We start from the raw sequence: 17,318 nt of genomic DNA, 5'->3' as shown, positions 1-17,318 counted from the left end.
TTCTCCCCAATTCCTGTTCTAAAATAATTTTCCACGTTTGATTGCAAGACATTACTGTGTCATACAAAAGCCTGTTGAGGTTCCCAGCCAGAAACATCATTAGGGAGCCCGCTCCTGGTTCCTCAGCCCCAAGCACCCCAGCATGCCTTGTCAGGAGCTCCCCTCCTGGCTCTGCAGCTGCAGCCAGCAGGTGGGACTCCCATGGCACCGCTGATGTCAGCGGTGATGACATTTGCACAGAACAAGGAGAAAAACAACAGCAGAATTATGTAAATGTAATTCCCTTCATAACCTACAGGAACAAAAGGTTTTGTTTCCCAGACTGTAAAGGGGGAAAACAAAGCAAAACAAAACAAAAAAGGGCTTATTTTGCAGATGATAACTACATCTATGTGCATGAAGCACAGTGCTGCTTTGCTGTGTGTTAATCTTCCTCCAACAAGACTAGCAAAGACTGGAAGTTTATGGCTTCTTTTTTTAGTGAGAAGGAAGGCACACCCTGCTGACTCCCTGGCACTGACTGCTCTGTCACCCTCTCAGCGTTTCTGAAGCCTCTGTCAGAGTGCTTCCAGCAATGCAGCTATTTAATTCTCTTTCAAAATGTTTCTCCTTATCACCTCAGTACTGATCCTCACAAAACAGGTGTTTAAGCACCTGATTTTGCATCCATTTCTGTGGAAGCAGAGGAAGAATACAAAACTAGGATTAAAATACCTGTGTATGGTAACAGATTTATAGAACATGAGTAAAGCTATTAAGTCAGTGTATTAACCAAACAGAAAATATCCTATAGGCTGTTCTTTCCAGAGGAAGAATTGACTCTAGAGGTAGATTACAGAATCAGCACTATTCAGCCATAGCTGGGATCACATACTTCGAACCATAAGATTATACTAGAATTGCTGCTTTCATCTTTTTAACCATTACCTAGCAGTGAACCATGCTGGATACAGATGAACATGTTGAAAACTTCACAAAGAAGCACATTTATTTTGTTCCTCTGTTACCAACTACCTGACCACAAAGAGTAAAATGGTTTGGGCTGGGGAGTGTTTCCACTGCTAGAAGACTCCCAGGACTGAAGACAGATGCAGCAGGCATGGGCTGTGCCATGCATGTGACCGGAACAGCACATCTTGGTGCTGAGGAGAGGCAGTGCACTGGCAAACGTTTTTGATCTGCTAAAGATTTCTGCACCAAAAACAGAGAAGAAAATAAATGCAAAGCAAAATGCAAGGGTGAAAACCTGCTCTTAGAAAAATGTCTCACCAGCATGAGTCATCAACCAAAACAAGAAGACAAAACTAAGCAGTGGGTTTCTGAAAACTTCTGCCTTCCAGTCTCCAAAGAGAGAGACTGTACTGTCTTGAAGGAACCAGAAAACATTCCGGGGCAATCTGTGGGATACCCCATGGTCATGCTGGCTAGTGAGAAAACCTTGGCCTGGCAGATTCTCAAAGGTCAGATGCAGACAGTTTATACAGTGGGCTTCTGAGGGCTTAGATCCAGTAGGATAGCAGAAGGTGACCATCCATATGAAGGCTAATTGGGTTGAAACTCTAATTCCAGTCAGTCATTGACGAAAGTTTCAGAACCTGGTTTTAAGTCTCCCCTATTTATCTGTAAGTTTGACTATAAGTATTAAGAAGAAACTACAGATTCATCAGGAAACTAGAAAAGGCAGAGCACCTCCCATAATAAAACTAAGAAGGGTCCAGGGCTGTTCTCCCAGTCTAACAAATCCAATATAGCATCTCAATGCTATTCAATTTTAGTGGTCCAGAGGTGCAGCATGACAAAGAGTGGCTCCTAGTTAGCATTTATATAAAATGGTTGTGATTTGGCACAAGAATAGAGGTAATTCAATTCACATTGTATCCAAATTCTTCAAGAATCTACAGTTTGTTGTTTTTTTTGGAGCCAAAAACAATTCTATGATTTTATAAGTAGCAAGTATCTCAGGGCAAATTTGGAAAGACTGTTGAGTGTTCTTCTCAGATGTCACTTCTAATTGTTCCAGTATTCTATTTTGTTGAATGCTATCTGTGTTCTTGTCTAGATAATTTCCTTCTCTCTTTAAAATTCTTTTTTTTTTTTTTTAAATTTTCAGTAAATACACACCATACGTAGAAGAGATTTGCTCAGTAATAAAACATTATTACTAATAATATATTTACACGAGGCAATTTTACTAATTTTAATCACAGTAAATTGAAGAACATTAATTTGCTTATTTTTCTCATAATCAATATGAACACATTTTTATGACTAAAGAAAATACTCCTGTAAGCACAGTACTATTAAAATTATCAAGTCAAAGCATAATAATTTTATAAAATTGTGGGCATGATTGATTTTTTTAATTGACCATTCACTTGTTCTTTGACTCTCTAAGGATTTTTCTTCCAAGCCTCTCAAACACAGTAAATTCATTAAATCCAGACTATTTCCCCATTATAGAGGTATATAGCATCAAATACCAAGTAAAACATAGCAACTGAATTACACCGCTAAAAACACCGAGGGAGAAAAACCCATAGAAAACAAAGTTAAAATAGCAGCCATTACGAACCAACACTTATATAGACAGTAATGTTTCACTGTCTAATCATAAGCATTTTGAGGGATTGTTCAATTAATTTGCAAGAGTATTATCCATGAATAGCTTGTGTTTAACAGCATTATTTTACAGGATCAGAAGGCAACTCTCTGAAATCTAACTGCACAAATATTTAAGGTCTCTATGGATCAAATCAACATCTGAATTTTTCAGAAACATAAGGAAGAACCTCACACATTTGGTTGCTATTTTATTATCTTTTATTAGTTGTACATGCCACTACCCCCAAAGAACTTGCATTCTCTTATAGACATAACACAAAGGAGAGCAAATACACAGTTAGGGAAGGAGAATAACAGGAGGAGGACCTATGTTATGATAACATCAAGCTGTTATGAAGTTCTGGCACATGCATTTTCTGCAGGTTCAGTGAAGGCATAAATTGATTTAAAACAAACAAGAAGTGAGATTCCAGGAAAGATTCGAAATGGTTAGCATAACTCAATGGACAGGGATTAGGAATTTGCTCCATGCATGGGGAACTATACAAATAATTTCATAATTCTACCTTGGTACCCAGCGTGACTATTGCAACCTCTCTTAAATCATCACATGGACAGTCTATACTCTCACCATTCTTACTGAGAGAGACAGAGAGACACAGAGAGACAGAGAAAGAAGAATGAAGAAAGAAAAAACATTACTAATTCAAAATAACTAACTCACTCTTCCTTCTCTCCATAAATGTACGTGGCTGATTAGCTGGGGACCTACTGCTGCTAACAAGCCCCAAGTGCTTGGCAATCTTAGGTTCAGCAGAGTGCATTAAACCAGAGATCAGCACTATGAACAGCACTATGAACTATATGGATATCCCCTCTCTAGCCCTGAGCTGCCTGGAGCTATTGAGGCAGCTTTCAGTATCTCTGCACTCTCAATACAAGCCTATGCAGAAATTAGGTGGTCTGTCCGTGGGTAAGGGAAAGTTGATTGCACAAACACACTTATCTCCAAAGTCAATTATTTCCTTCATTTCCAGTATTTCCCCTTTCAATTTAATCTGAAAGCCTATTACTCTAAAAAACAGGAACAGATTTAGTGACCTGTTTCATTTTTTGTTAAAAGAGAGAAAATAAAAAAACAAACTGACAAGTAAAAACACTGCGATCCAACCACTCTCTACTGTCAAAATGGATGGAGAAAGACATGAATAACTTTTAATATACATTTATACAAGATTATCTGTTAAAAAGCAAAAAAAAAATAAAATAAAAAAAAATCCCATAATGTAATTCAAACAGATGGTCACACACAATAAAGTTTCTGCAGTTTAACAAGTTGATCTTCAGTAACTCATAGATGTACAGCCTGCTTTAACTGCAATGCAAATTCCTCAGCCCTTAAAACAACTGAAAGCGAACTGTTTTACACTGAACTGATGAGACTATACAACAGATACTATAATGATGATACCATCATCTGTAAATTCCTGTTCTAATCTACTGAAGACAAAGCTGCATAGAGATGTGGTAAAGGGGGCCATCATGACTAACTATTTACACCTCCTGTATAAGGTCAACAACATTTTCTTTCATACTTCCTGCTACAGCTGAGTTACAGCATCATTTTTAAATAAATCATCTCTACTCATTGTTCACTTTCACTGATAAACATGCCTGAATCCAGACAGCATTCAAGCTTTGTAGTCTGTTTGTCTCCTCACTGAGAAGCTTTCTTTTCAAAGGGGACTCCTTTCCAAACACATCCCTAAATACTAGTTCATTTATGACCACAGATTCCCAAGATTTTAGCTAAATTTATATGAGATATTAGTCTAGGCCCCCACATAACTTGGGCTACAAAAGACAGGATGAAAAATAGATTGGAAGTATCAAGAAGAGCATATAAACATATATTAAATAGGCTTTAATGTTAAGAGAAGCTGACAAGGAAAAATAGAGGTATTCACCACTCATTTTTACAATTAGCAGTTTAATATACATATTATTCCATAAACAGACTGCATGACATAAATAGACTGAACTCCAGTGACCAATACACTGATAAATATAATTCTTAGGTTGTTTCTAAATCAGTGAATAAACTAGATATGCAAGAATTTGACGAAAAATATGAAACATACTTCACTCTATATAAATATTTCTTTTCTGAAAAAGTCAATAAAATCAGTTTTAGAAAGTGTAAAGAACCTATTTCATATTATTACTTGAGTCTCCTCAATATAGAAAGGAGCCTGGGCCTACAAAAGATGCTTATTGCAGCCAACGTCCAAAATACTAATTTCCAAAATAAATCCAGTTTGTCTTGTTATTTAAAGTATATAAACATATCAACATTTGGGAAATTTCATCAGTGAAAATTGAACTTCAGTTATTTAGTTTAAAAAACAAACTCTCTATCAAGGTTTAAGCAAATACTGAAGTCTACCTCTCCTGTTCTTGCTTCATTCGTATTCTCTCCTCTTCTGAAGTAAGAGCTTCCTGCACTTTTATTTTACCAGTTTTCTCACTCTTGTCATCTTTGCGATGTTTGCCAAACCTGTTAATAACACACAAAAAAAGAATCTAACTTGTGAAATGAACACAACTGTATTTTCCTTTTCCTGTGACAAAAAGAATCCTCCAAGAAAGGCTTCTTGAAAACCCAGCAAGGGAAAATGCAAAGACCTCAGAATCACAATCTGTAATACTTTTAGGCTGCTTTTGTTGGTGAGCTTTTTTTGCTGTTGCTTGTTTTGGTTTTTGTTGTGTCTGGTTTTTTTGTTTTGTTGTTGTTTGTTTTTATTGTTGTTCTGCTTTTTATTTTTTTTTTTCTTCACTCCTTGTAAAATCTTATAGAATTCCTCCCTAAAGAACACAACAAAACAAGAAAGGGATAGCTTCTCATTCCTTATTTCTGACCAGGCCGCTGTTCTTGAATACAAGGTCAAGCAGTGTTTCAGAAATTTCTCAACACTGTCACTGCCAAAGAATGCAAATGTAGTTTACATCAAGTGGAAGTTTTCACAAATGAACCGCAAAAGACAGACACCCATATGTCCAATGATTGCCCAATAAGCAGCACCACCACCCAAACCTCCCCACAAAAGCAGTTTCACCACACAGTGGACAGCATCCAAAATAGAAATTTATTCTTTTCCAGCACCAAGGCTTTAAGGGCTTTTTAGACATTGATACTCATGACTCTTTTTCCCCAAGTGTGTTCCATGCAATGAACAAGGGCAGAGGGCTGGCACTGGCCTGGCTGTCCCAGACATTGCCAGCCCAATGTTTGCCCTCCATCTCTTACCCCACAACTGGCAACATTTCAAGTATTTTAGGTTTCTTCCATATTTGCACATTCCATTGGATTTTTTTTAGACTCAGGCAGAGCATGGTCTGACATTTGAGATATTTAGTTATTATTAGGATGAAAATTTGTGTATTTGTTAGGCATTTCAGATCAACTTTGAAAGGACTGATTTTTGTACAGAGAAATCCAAAGTCTAGACATAGCCTCAGAGTAGATGGCCATTTTCTCTCTATTTAAGGCTGAAAGGATAACACATATCTGTTACATAGTATCTTCTTATAATACTTACCTATTAAAAATGGCATCATTTATCACACTAAACTCAGAAAGAATTTTACTTCATGTATTGAGAGTTGTGACACTTTGCACACAAAAGCCCATAGCAAAAGACAAAAGCAAGCACTGAAATACGCAATGCCCAGTAACTAGAATGCTTACAATCAGTGAAATAAAACACAGAGTTCTTAAAACTTTCTTCTGTCCCTTGAAAATACACTGTTTACAATATTTAGAGTCCACCAGGCATTGATAGTATTTTCCTTCTTGTTCCTGTTCATACCAGTACAAAGCCATTGTGTGGGCTGAAGACATACTGCACAGTGAAGGAACCTGCAGAAAGATTCATTTCTGACCACCGAGTGAAGAGAGAACATTATACTGAGTAACCACGTATGTGGATCTTAGAGCAGCTGCTAAAAAGCAACAACAAAAACAACCAACAAATGTGCAGTGTAGGAGCATGTACACAAACTGTAAAGTGCATGGCTGTTTTCCACAGTTCCAGACTGCTCGCTTCCAAAGTAATTCAGGCATATGAAAACTAAAGTTGTTCATTAATAATTATCTGAAAAATGAACGGCAGAGGACATGATAGGGTTAAGAAACACAAAATACTACATAAAGTGAAATCTCTGTTTTTACGACGTGTTATGCATAAAACTGACATACTTAAATTCAGTGACTAGAAATACCACCACATTTTTTTTTTTAAAACATCTCCTATTTATTAAAGGGTAGTCAAAGCTATTATACAAAACAGTTACATATATGACAAAAGAGATTCCAGTCAACTTCTGGATGTCTTACCCTATACAACGAATAACAGTTAATTTAAAATAGCCCTAAATTCTCTAGCCAAGAGAGGAGCAAAACCTTGGCAGACAAACAGTGGAACAGAGCCATTTTACCCTGACGCACAAGGTGTGCTGGGGTGGCAGGGCTCTGTCTGACAGAAGATGTGGGGCTGCAGGAGATGCGCAACATATGTAGTGCTGTGGCACAGCATCTCTGGGATGCTCGTGTTTGCTTTTCCCTGCTGCCCTTCCTTGTTTCATTCAAATGTCAGGTAAAGTAAAAGAACCAACTTCTGGAATAGCTAGTGTGTTTTTGAAAATGTGCTAGTGGTTAAAATAATATATATGTTCATATATATACATAAATATATATGAAACTGGATCTCTGTTACTATCTACTAGATTTGGACAGCAAAATAGCATTTCTATCACGAAAAATCAATTAATTGTAGCAGCAGAAATTTATTGAAATCAATACCCTATTAAAAAAATAAAATAAAATACACAGTCTATTTCTAATAATCCTTGTAAGCAATGATTGTGGGCCGAGCAGTTCTCACATTAACATGTAATGCAAACCTAGCAAAAATTGATGGTTTGAGTTTCCAGATCCAGAACAAGCCACGCATGCTGTGCTTCAACAGAGGCAGAGGGTTCAGTTTGCTTTGGCTTGTGAGCAATCTGAGGCAACAACCCTTCTTCTCTTTCAGGACACATTCTGATCATCTTCTGCCCTTGAGGATATTCCCAACAGAGTTTCAAGAAGATGTTGCTGGTCCTTTCCCAGGTATTTCAAAGGGTGGCCATATTTCACCACTCTGACAGGAGACTTTCCAGTGCCAATCTCTGACAAGCTCTGTGGTCATCCCAGCAGTGGACAGCCTGGTAGAATATGAACTGCAGTGGTCTTGGAAAGTTGCCTTCTCTGGACTTTGTCACCCGCAGAAGTGATATATCTGCCATAATCACCACTGCCTGTAATAAGTTCAGCAACATTAACTGCACTGTCCCTACCCTCAGACCCAGAGCAATCAATGCCATCCTCCCCCCTCCCTGATTGTGGCTCCATGTCTTTAACAGCATCACCTGCACAGGTTGTTCTGCACCACACTTGTATGCCTCAGAGCTGCAGAATGGTTTTGGAAGCACGCTGCCCTAAGCAATTCTGACTCTAAGCATTTCTGCAGACTTTTAGCAACACCTCTGTGCAAAACAAAATTTTACAAGTTTAAGACTTCTCTTTTCCTCTGAGATCGCATGTCTCACATCTCTGTTAAGCTTCAGCTTACAAAAGGAGAAGCAGCAGACAAACAAACGAAACAATTTTTTCAGGCTCCAGCAACACTTAAGAAAGGTGTTTAAAAGAACTGTGAAGAAGATACATACATACACACATAAATGTACCCAGATCCAACCTTATATTTCTGTAAATACTCCCTGCTCCCAATGACACTCAGAGCTTTTGCTAAGATTGCTCTCACTAACTGTAAGTGTGCTTGATATTTATTTCTACTAAAAGTGTTTTCCTCACGAAGTACAATTTACAGCCATAATGAAGCCCACAGCCCAAATCAGCATCCTTCTTCACCAAATTTATAACAGACGACATTTACAAATTATTTACAATCCATGCTCCAGCCAAGTTTTTAACTACGGAAGAGCAACGTACAGCAATGCTAAGGCACACAATTAAAGCAAGCTGTTAAGCACTCAACTGTACAGCACTCAGTGTACTCTGATGATTAGGCTGGTGTGAAGCTACTCAAAATCACAAGTTCTTCCAGTATCCTCATGTTTTCTACTCTGATTTATAAATATCAGATGAAACAGGACACTTAGAAGCCAAAATAAGGGTATCTAGATGTCTGCAATGCAAGCAATCTATGCAATATCCTTTCAAGCACACCAAATGCATATCCTACAGTCACCCTATGCCCTCACAGCCCATAGTGAACCCCTGCCCTTCCCTTGTGTAGATGCATGAATCAAACAAAGAAAAGTGTGAGCCACCTCCCCAGGTTTACTCCTGGCCTTTAAACATCTCAGCTTGAATGCGTTGGCCCAGGGAAAAGATCTGGCTTAAGTATGTAAAAGTTTCACCTCATTAAAGGTGCAAATGGCATGTGCTGTGACTTGTCCTATGATTATTAACATGAGTGTTGCATTCCCTGCAACCAACCAGTTCTTGCTTCACTGGGAAAGGTTATTTCTTTATGGTTCATCTATTCAAAAGGAAGGGAAAATGGAATTAGGATCAACGCCCCATATGTCACCCAGGGAAACTTTGGAATTCTACTGCTGCCAGTACTATTTCTTCCATAATACATATCTTGAATATCCTGGTACACCAGCATAACAGCTAACCCATGAAGCAACTGCTCACTTCACGATAGCAACCGAAGGCTAGAAAATCACAGAATGCAGTTCACAGAATTATCAAGGTTGGAAAAGACCTAGAAGATCATCCAGTCCAACCATTACCAATACTTCCCAGCTAAATCATATCCCTCAACACAACATCCAAATGTTTCTTGAACACTCCCATGGTCGGTGACTCCGCCACCTCCCTGGACAGTGCATTCCAATGCCTGACTACCCTTTCCGAGAAGTAATATTTCCTAATGTCCATCCTGAATCTCCCCTGCCGCAGCTTGGAACCATTCCCTCTAGTTCTTTCACTGTCTACATGAGAGAAAAGGCCGACCCCCAGCTCACTACAGCCTCTCTTCAGGAAGTTATAGAGAGCAATAAGGTCTCCCCTGAGCCTCCTCTTCTCCAGGCTGAACAATCCTAGCTCCCTCAGCCGCTACTCATAAGGCCTGTGCTCCAGACCCCTCACCAGCTTCGTAGCCCTCCTCTGAACACGTTCCAGAGGAGGACGCGTTCCAGTTGCTAACAATCTCTCCATTGTAAAACAGTAATCACACCCATTTGTCCTGTGTCAGAGAGACATCAGACTTCTGCAAGAACATGGCCTCTCTCTGAACACAGCTGGGTAGTACGTGCCTGAGCACCTGGCGATGTTCAGGCCCTTGTCTGAACCTGCGTTGCTCCCATTCTCATTGATGTAAGTCTGGCTGCTGCAATACTTGCAACAGTTTTCTCACATGCAACTCTAAAATGACCTTTTCCTTTAGTGAACAGGAGGACTGCACTGCTCAGAACCTGTGCAGAAGCAATGCATCATGCATTAGCAAAAAGGAGGACAGCATTAAAAGAAAACCCACCAAAAAGACATGAACTACTGTCAGAATTAATAAAACAAAACAGTGCAGAAAAAGGAGCATATGTGACACTGATATACAGACAATCGTGAGAACCAAATTTCAAGCTCCTGCCATTTTCTGCCAAAAAGCTGGTGAGCTATAGAAGCGCTACCTTAAATCAGCAAACAAAATACCAGGGCACAGACACAGGTCACCCCATGGTGCACAAGCAAGAGCAGTCAAGCTGCACATGCTATTGTTTCACATATCTATGACAAAAGAAGTCCTGATGTTGAAGCTAGAGCTACATCACCTGCAGCCACCAATTCCACCAGTCTGAACACTTGGAATCAGAGCACAGAACATTATTACTTATAGTGGAAAATAAAGATCACCATGAAAATGTACTTCAAGCACAAGATATATTTTTTTTAATTATCTACTGATAAATACATTATTTGATAGACATGGCTTAATATATACTTCAGGGCACATACATGTATGGTTAAGTAATAGTCTTATAACAGTTGCAATAATTTTAAATATAGTAACAACATCTCACTTGTTTACTGATTTATTCAGTTCTCTCATCTAAACCCCATTTACAGCACAGCTAAACAAAGATTAGCTTTAAAAAATAATAACTAAAACATAGTTTAATTTTATTCTGTAACTGAATAAGCAAGAAGTTCCAGAAAAATCTTCTATGACTAATTGAAATACAAGTCATAAATTAAAAATACCCTGTCTATCCAAGAGTGTGAGAAATTGATGAAAGAGAGCAGCTGAAATCTTGTTCACTCTAATTGCCAAGATACTCCAGGGTTCTACTTAATTTATAGCTTCTTAATTCTCCTTTTACATTAAGGGTTAGAGAAAGTTTCAAGATAAGTGTAAATGCTCAAAGTCATATTCACAGATCCACAGACTTAATCCTCAAATTCAGCCAACAATAGAAATGATAATAAGTGAAGAAATTCAAAAATAGGAGTGGGCCATTTTTAAAAAGTATGATCCCTAGAATATAATAGTCAAGCCATATTAGAGCAGAGGACTATCCTCAGGCCCTGTTGTACCACTGATAATAAAAAGACAAAAACACAGACCTATGAAGCTTGACCCTAAAATAGGAAATCTCATGAACTCTGTGGGTAATCTAATCAAATCCAAATGCATATATGGACCTCTCTGTCAGGCCCTAGTAGGCTTAATTTCAAGCTTGCTTGCTGGAATGACCATCATCAATGAGGAGGTGGCCTCACCCAACTCCTGTTGCACTCAGCAGAAAGACTCTGTGCCTCCAATGGCTTTGGGTCAATGTATCAGTGCAAATGAACCTTGCAAGACTACCCAGAGGAGGAAGCTGCTTGTGGCACAGCAGAACATGTAAAGAACAAGCTCAAGCTACATCAAGATGCCACATTATTTTCGATATATATAAAGTACACACATGGATAATACACTTGTAAACAATTATTCATAAATAAATACATAGATTGAAGAAATGAAGGAAGGAGGATGTATGGATGGTAGCAATGAAAATTCCACATTCATAACTTTTCTCAAAAGTAGCTTCAGTTTACAAGAAGCTATACCAGAATCCTTCATATAACAAAAAATAACGTACATAAAATCTGCTAAATGGATTTTACCCCAATGCGTTACTGATGAGATCATTGCCGTCTGCCAAATCATCCACATATTTCATTAGAATACAGAGCTATAGAAGAAACATGCATTAGTTGATTAATGAGAAAAACACACAAAAAATTATTGAGCCAGAATTTCAGCATTATGTCTGTAACTGAAAAAAAGACTACCATTAAAAATTAGCAAATGGTGTCTTCTGCTAGTCTATCAGATCTGTCTCCAACGCATGTTCTTTTCCTCACTGTATTCACACACACACAACCTAATGCTACTCACAGAATTTTGCAGTGACTTCTGTACTCTTTTTCACCATTCTGTGTCAGCAAAATCAGATGATTTATATTGTAAAATATTATTGTGACATACTTACACATTCTGCTGCTAAAATAGAATTTAATAAGGATAAACAGTTCAACATAAAACACAAACAAAAGTCTCCCTGACTAGTGATGACTTGAGTGTTTATGAGCCTTACTCAAGAAGCTAAACTGTGCAAGTGCTGATTTTAAAATAGCCTTTTAAGTGCAAATGCTTACATATTTGCAGTTTATTTCTAGAAAGAGCCAGTTTTCTCAGCTAATCAAATTAGTGGATAAAATCACATGTGTTAGGAGGGAGGACAGAAGCTGCTGGCATGACACAGCAGAATCACTGTCCCGAAAGGATACAGACACACTGATGTAAGGGAGTTGGGAACTGGGATACAGGAGCAGGTTTCCTTGCTGTCGTTAAACCTGATCAAAGAGTAGTTCTCCTGGTGCAACAATCAGCAGAAACTCCTTGCCAGAAGGGTTCCTGCGGAACTCAGGTTCCAGAATCAAGAAAAGGTATTACAAAAAGCTCGTGGAAGGGGGAAAGCTCTTGAGAGAGACACTAATATTTCTTCGGAGCAGCAAACCCTGCCTTCAAGCTCATGCACTAATCATGAATGAAGACACAAACCAGGAGAACCAGTGGTCAGTGATCCAAACCATCAGCTCTCTCAGCAGCTGCCACCCTGTGCACATCTACTATGAAAGCACGTGACTCTCTTCTGTGATATCAGTCACACATTTTCTCCCAGCGTTCTCTGCCTCACTTTCCAAACATCAAAAACAGGTTTCAGTGGTGTTCAGGCATGGTTTCCAGTAGAGCCGAACAAACAAAGGCTACTAAAAACCAACAGCCAGGAATGCACATACATCTCAACACCTCCTGTACAGCACTACTAGCCACTGAGAAACAACGTCCCCACAATGGAAACAACATATGGGACTGGTGACTGCTTCCAACCATTGCGGAATAATCTGCCTTTGTGAGTCAATATCCCAACTTCATAGAAAGTGGGGATAATGCCAAACCAAGAGACATGTCATGAGGTTTCGTTCAATTATTTCCATAAACAGTTTTGATAACATTTCCTGAAAGGCATGACACAACAGGCAGAATATTATTCACACCAAGGCTCTCTCTTTTCACAACTAAAGCATTTGTAATATTTACTTCCAGCATAAAATGGTGGAACTTTTAAAAACAGATTTCTTTTAGGAGAGGCCATCTGTTTGCAAATTTCATAACAGAAGATAATCTTGCATTGCTTCCCATGGTTGCCTAAAGCTAGCAGGAGCCACTGACAGGTGTAATGAAATTATTATTTATAAGAATAACTGATGTAAATATTATTAGTCTCAAGAAATAAGAAAGAAAAAAAAAAATTAAAAAAAAAGTAACCAAACAATGAATTCAAACAAATGTAGTTTAAAGACAGGCTGAGAAGGTCAAAGGAAGTGGGGATAGTTTTACAACAATAATATTTAAAATTATCAGCAAATCAGCAAACAAAGAAGAGATTTGTCCATTCTATGTCTGAAACAAAACTCAATAAGCAATAACACAGTGTACTGAAATTGACTACATGTAATGCACTGCCTTGGTAGTGAGCCAAAACCTGTTAAACTGTGGGTTGTGGCATCCCAGAAGGGATAAAGTACGAAAGAGACAGCCTGTGCAACTATGCTAACAATCATTAGTGGTAGAAGCACCCACAGAGGCAGGACGTGGGATTTTAAGGGAAGTTTGACAAACTGGTTGTTTTAAAGTTTGCTTTTGTGACAATAACTCCAATATTCTGCATGTATTCACAAATCAGAGTAGTTACCAACCACAAAGCTTCTTGCTAAGAGATTGGATTTTGCACACAAAGTGTGCATTATGATCTCTGAAGAAAGTATCTGATACACTGCACAGAATACTTTAAAAACTGTGGAGCAGGTTAGGTATTAATAATACTGTATTGTGTATTTCCAATTACCAGTGTCCACTAGGAATGCTGAGAGAGTGTTTAAACTATGGCCACTCTTCAATGCCTTCTTGTGACAACTATACTTCTAATTCCTGCTCTGTTCATTTTAATGCATTATTGTTTCAAAATACAATGCTGCAAAATTGCAAATTACATCTGGCTCAAGGGCTGATTATGAGAAATACTAGCACTTCTGCCTCTGCGTGAATAACTCTGATAATAATGAGAGATTGATTGAGCTCCAAGAAGTCCAAATGATGAGAAGGGTCAATTTGAACATTTCTATTAGCTTCTTTTGTTAAATCTAACACTTTGCCAGGCCAGAGACAAATACTGCATCTGGTTACCATGATTTTTTCCAACCCTACAGAAGTACAATTTAGAAAATGGGTACTGGTCTAAAGGGAGACCTTGTAAAAATGTTAATGAAGCACAAAAACCCATCCATTTCACTGGCACTCAAGAGAACGCAACAGAAAAAGGAAAAGTTGCAAGGGAAATTTGCCTCAACTCTTTTCTAGCAGAAAAAGAGGGGAAAAAAAAAAAAAAAGAACCAAATCAAACAACAACAACAACAGCAACAACAACAAAAAATCCTCAGCAATACAAAAAATCTTCATTGCTCCATTTTGCAACTGGAACACTTGCTTGCATATACATGAGCATGGAAAACCTTATGTAAAAGTCAGCTTCAAAAAGCAAATTGCTAAACACGTACAAAAGGCAGAGAAATTAAGACATGCATGCAATACACTGGCTAGCTAGACCAGGATATGGCAGAACACTATTCCAGCAACTGAGTCATGCAGCGTTGCAATTACACTGTATAAAATCAGCAAAGGTTAACGTAGATACACAAAAAGTTAATCAAAGTACTGACAGTTCATCCGGAACCTTCCAAAGATTAAAACTTCCCTACAGATCTCATTATCTAGAAATGTTAATATGTCAGTCAGCACTTTTTCTGTCAATTACTGAAAACCAGGGTTGATAGGAATCTCATGGAAAATAACCTCTGTAGGGTAAATTAAGCAATATAGGATGTCTATCTTCAGACTCATTCACACATTTATGTTTTAAAGGAGATAGGAAAGGCACAAATGTTTTCCAGCAGAGAACAGGCAATGCAGCAGGATCTGTGGGACACATCTAAGCACGATATCCCCAAGGCCCAGGTGAGCCTGCAGCTGCTGTTCTTTTCCCCAAGGATGCCTATGGCAGAGAAAGGCAGTTCACCTCACTGAGCTGCAGAACCTGAGCACAGGTGGCTGTAGGCTACAGTTGAGGATTTCCTGCAGTGTCATTTAAGTCTCTTCAGAGATGAAAAAGAAAAGATTACTTACAACTTATTAAAACCCAATGCCAGCAGGACACTTATGCAAGTGCTCTAGAATGTAACTTAATTATAAAGTTGCATTGAAAGCCCCTGAATAGTCATACAAACAAAGGACAAAAAAACAGCAGCAATGCTATTTTGGAAGTTTGCTAGGAAGGGAGGACTAAGCCACAAGAGCTCACCAGAGCCAGGCCTCCTTTGAGCACGCATTAGCATGCCACTGCTGGCTTAAATTCTTCCGCCTATTCTATCCGCTGCTATTCTGCCCTGCAGCATGAAAATATAGTTTATACACGCCGTATCTTCTGGGTGGAAAATGAAGAGAGAGACCTTGCACGGCAGCAGCACTGGTGGAACAAAACATCTCTGGGGCAGAGGCAGCACAGCACAAGCGGATCCTTGTTTGGGAGGCAGTGTGGAAGTGAGTCCCCACAGCAGCTGGCCCAGAGCTGCCTCCTGGGGACACCTCACCTCCTGGAGCTGCCAGCAGCCAGAGAAGGGCTGTCTTCATGGTACTGTGCTTGAAATAACTCTATCAGTTGCAGTTTCAATCGTTGATTATTTCAAGGCCAGACTGGGAGCAAAGGTTTATTTCAGATGGAAAACACGCACAAAGCAGGGCTTGCAGAGACATGTGGTGGTGAGGCTTGATTTCTGGTTCCAGCTTCTGTGTAAATAAGCTCCTAGCACAGAAGATCTGAGACTGGCACCAGCCCAACACACGCTGGTGTTTTTCTCATTTGTACATGTTCGGGCACTATAAGAAATGAGTGACTGGGCATATGTTTGTTTAGAAAATGAGACAGATGATATTTAAAATAAACCCAGTCCTGACATCAAAGATATTCAGCTCCTGAGATGTTCTTCCTGAGATGAGATCAGCTCCGCTTCTGCTCAGTGCTGCACATGGCATGTAGCAATTGTTGCTGCCGCTTTCATATTTTCATATTTCTTCGGAATACAAAAATGAACAGCAAAAAAACCCAAAAACACAACATTTTTTTATTATAGTCTAAAAAAAGAATTAGCAAAGTATTTCAGGTTTCACAGGTGGTATCAGGATCCCAGTAGTTACCAATGGTAGTACTGTTGGTATCATCACCTGCTCAGCAAGATCAGAGGAAAGAAACGCTTTGTATGTTGCACTGCACATGAAACTGATGCTTGTAGAAGCATGTTGTGTTCTGAGTTTCAGGATTCTAGTGCTACAGGTTAAAGATAAAGATAGCATCTAAAATAATATTGTGAAATATTTGAGATTTATTTGTGGCATGCTACTGTTGAAATGTGTAATAGCAACTCAGTTTGCATTTTAAATACTTCTGCCACACCTGGTGTTGAATATGCTGGAAGCACTTGCAATTGGTATAAAATTGTACCACATTCATCATTGTGGTACTTCAAAATGCTGATACTGCTAAGATTCCAAATGCATTTTTTTTGCTACTAAATCCTTTTTTTTTTTTTTTTTGGCAGAACTCTGTAGAACTAATCCATAAACTTTACTTCTGCCTAGTTTTTAGTTTTCCTACTATGCATTACCTGTAACAATGCAACAGAAAGAAATGAAATCTACAGATATTTGCAGTTATCCAAAAGTCACGCTGACCTTGCAAACTAAACTCAATATCACTGCCTACAAGCCATGGGTAGAATATGCTTTTAGCATATAAATATTATGTATTTCTACATTGCAGAAAACACCACAGGGCATTGCAGCACCTGAAGACTCTATCACTGGCTAGGTACTATCCCATTTTTACGATGAGAAACAGTTCTTCTTAAATGACTCATCAGTCTCTTTCCACAGCCTCCACTGTTTGTATCCCTCTAACAAAGCTGGATCTATGCAGCTAATACATCTGCTAAACTAAATACTTTTAACCATTTTTCCTACCAG

General features: G+C 38.7%; 1 protein-coding gene across 23 annotated transcripts in view; it reads right to left on the bottom strand.

Annotated features, from left to right (window-relative positions):
• The window catches only part of PARD3 (par-3 family cell polarity regulator), a 424,465-nt gene that overhangs the window by 113,815 nt on the left and 293,332 nt on the right, over positions 1-17,318 (bottom strand). For 16 of the 23 annotated variants that reach the window (XM_032443027.1, XM_032443040.1, XM_032443029.1 and 13 more), the window contains one exon: positions 5,009-5,119. The exons of 6 other annotated variants lie outside the window; for them this stretch is intronic. In XM_032443027.1, coding sequence (XP_032298918.1) covers positions 5,009-5,119 — 111 coding nt within the window. Of the gene's footprint in view, positions 1-5,008; positions 5,120-5,687; positions 7,921-17,318 lie in introns of those variants that run through there. One more of the 23 variants, XM_032443042.1, reaches the window with a different exon arrangement.

The sequence above is a fragment of the Coturnix japonica genome, chromosome 2, assembly GCF_001577835.2.
Source record: "Coturnix japonica isolate 7356 chromosome 2, Coturnix japonica 2.1, whole genome shotgun sequence".
Lineage (NCBI taxonomy): Eukaryota > Metazoa > Chordata > Aves > Galliformes > Phasianidae > Coturnix > Coturnix japonica.
The sequence above is the reverse complement of the archived record's forward strand: the minus strand, read 5'-3'. Positions and strand labels throughout refer to the sequence as shown.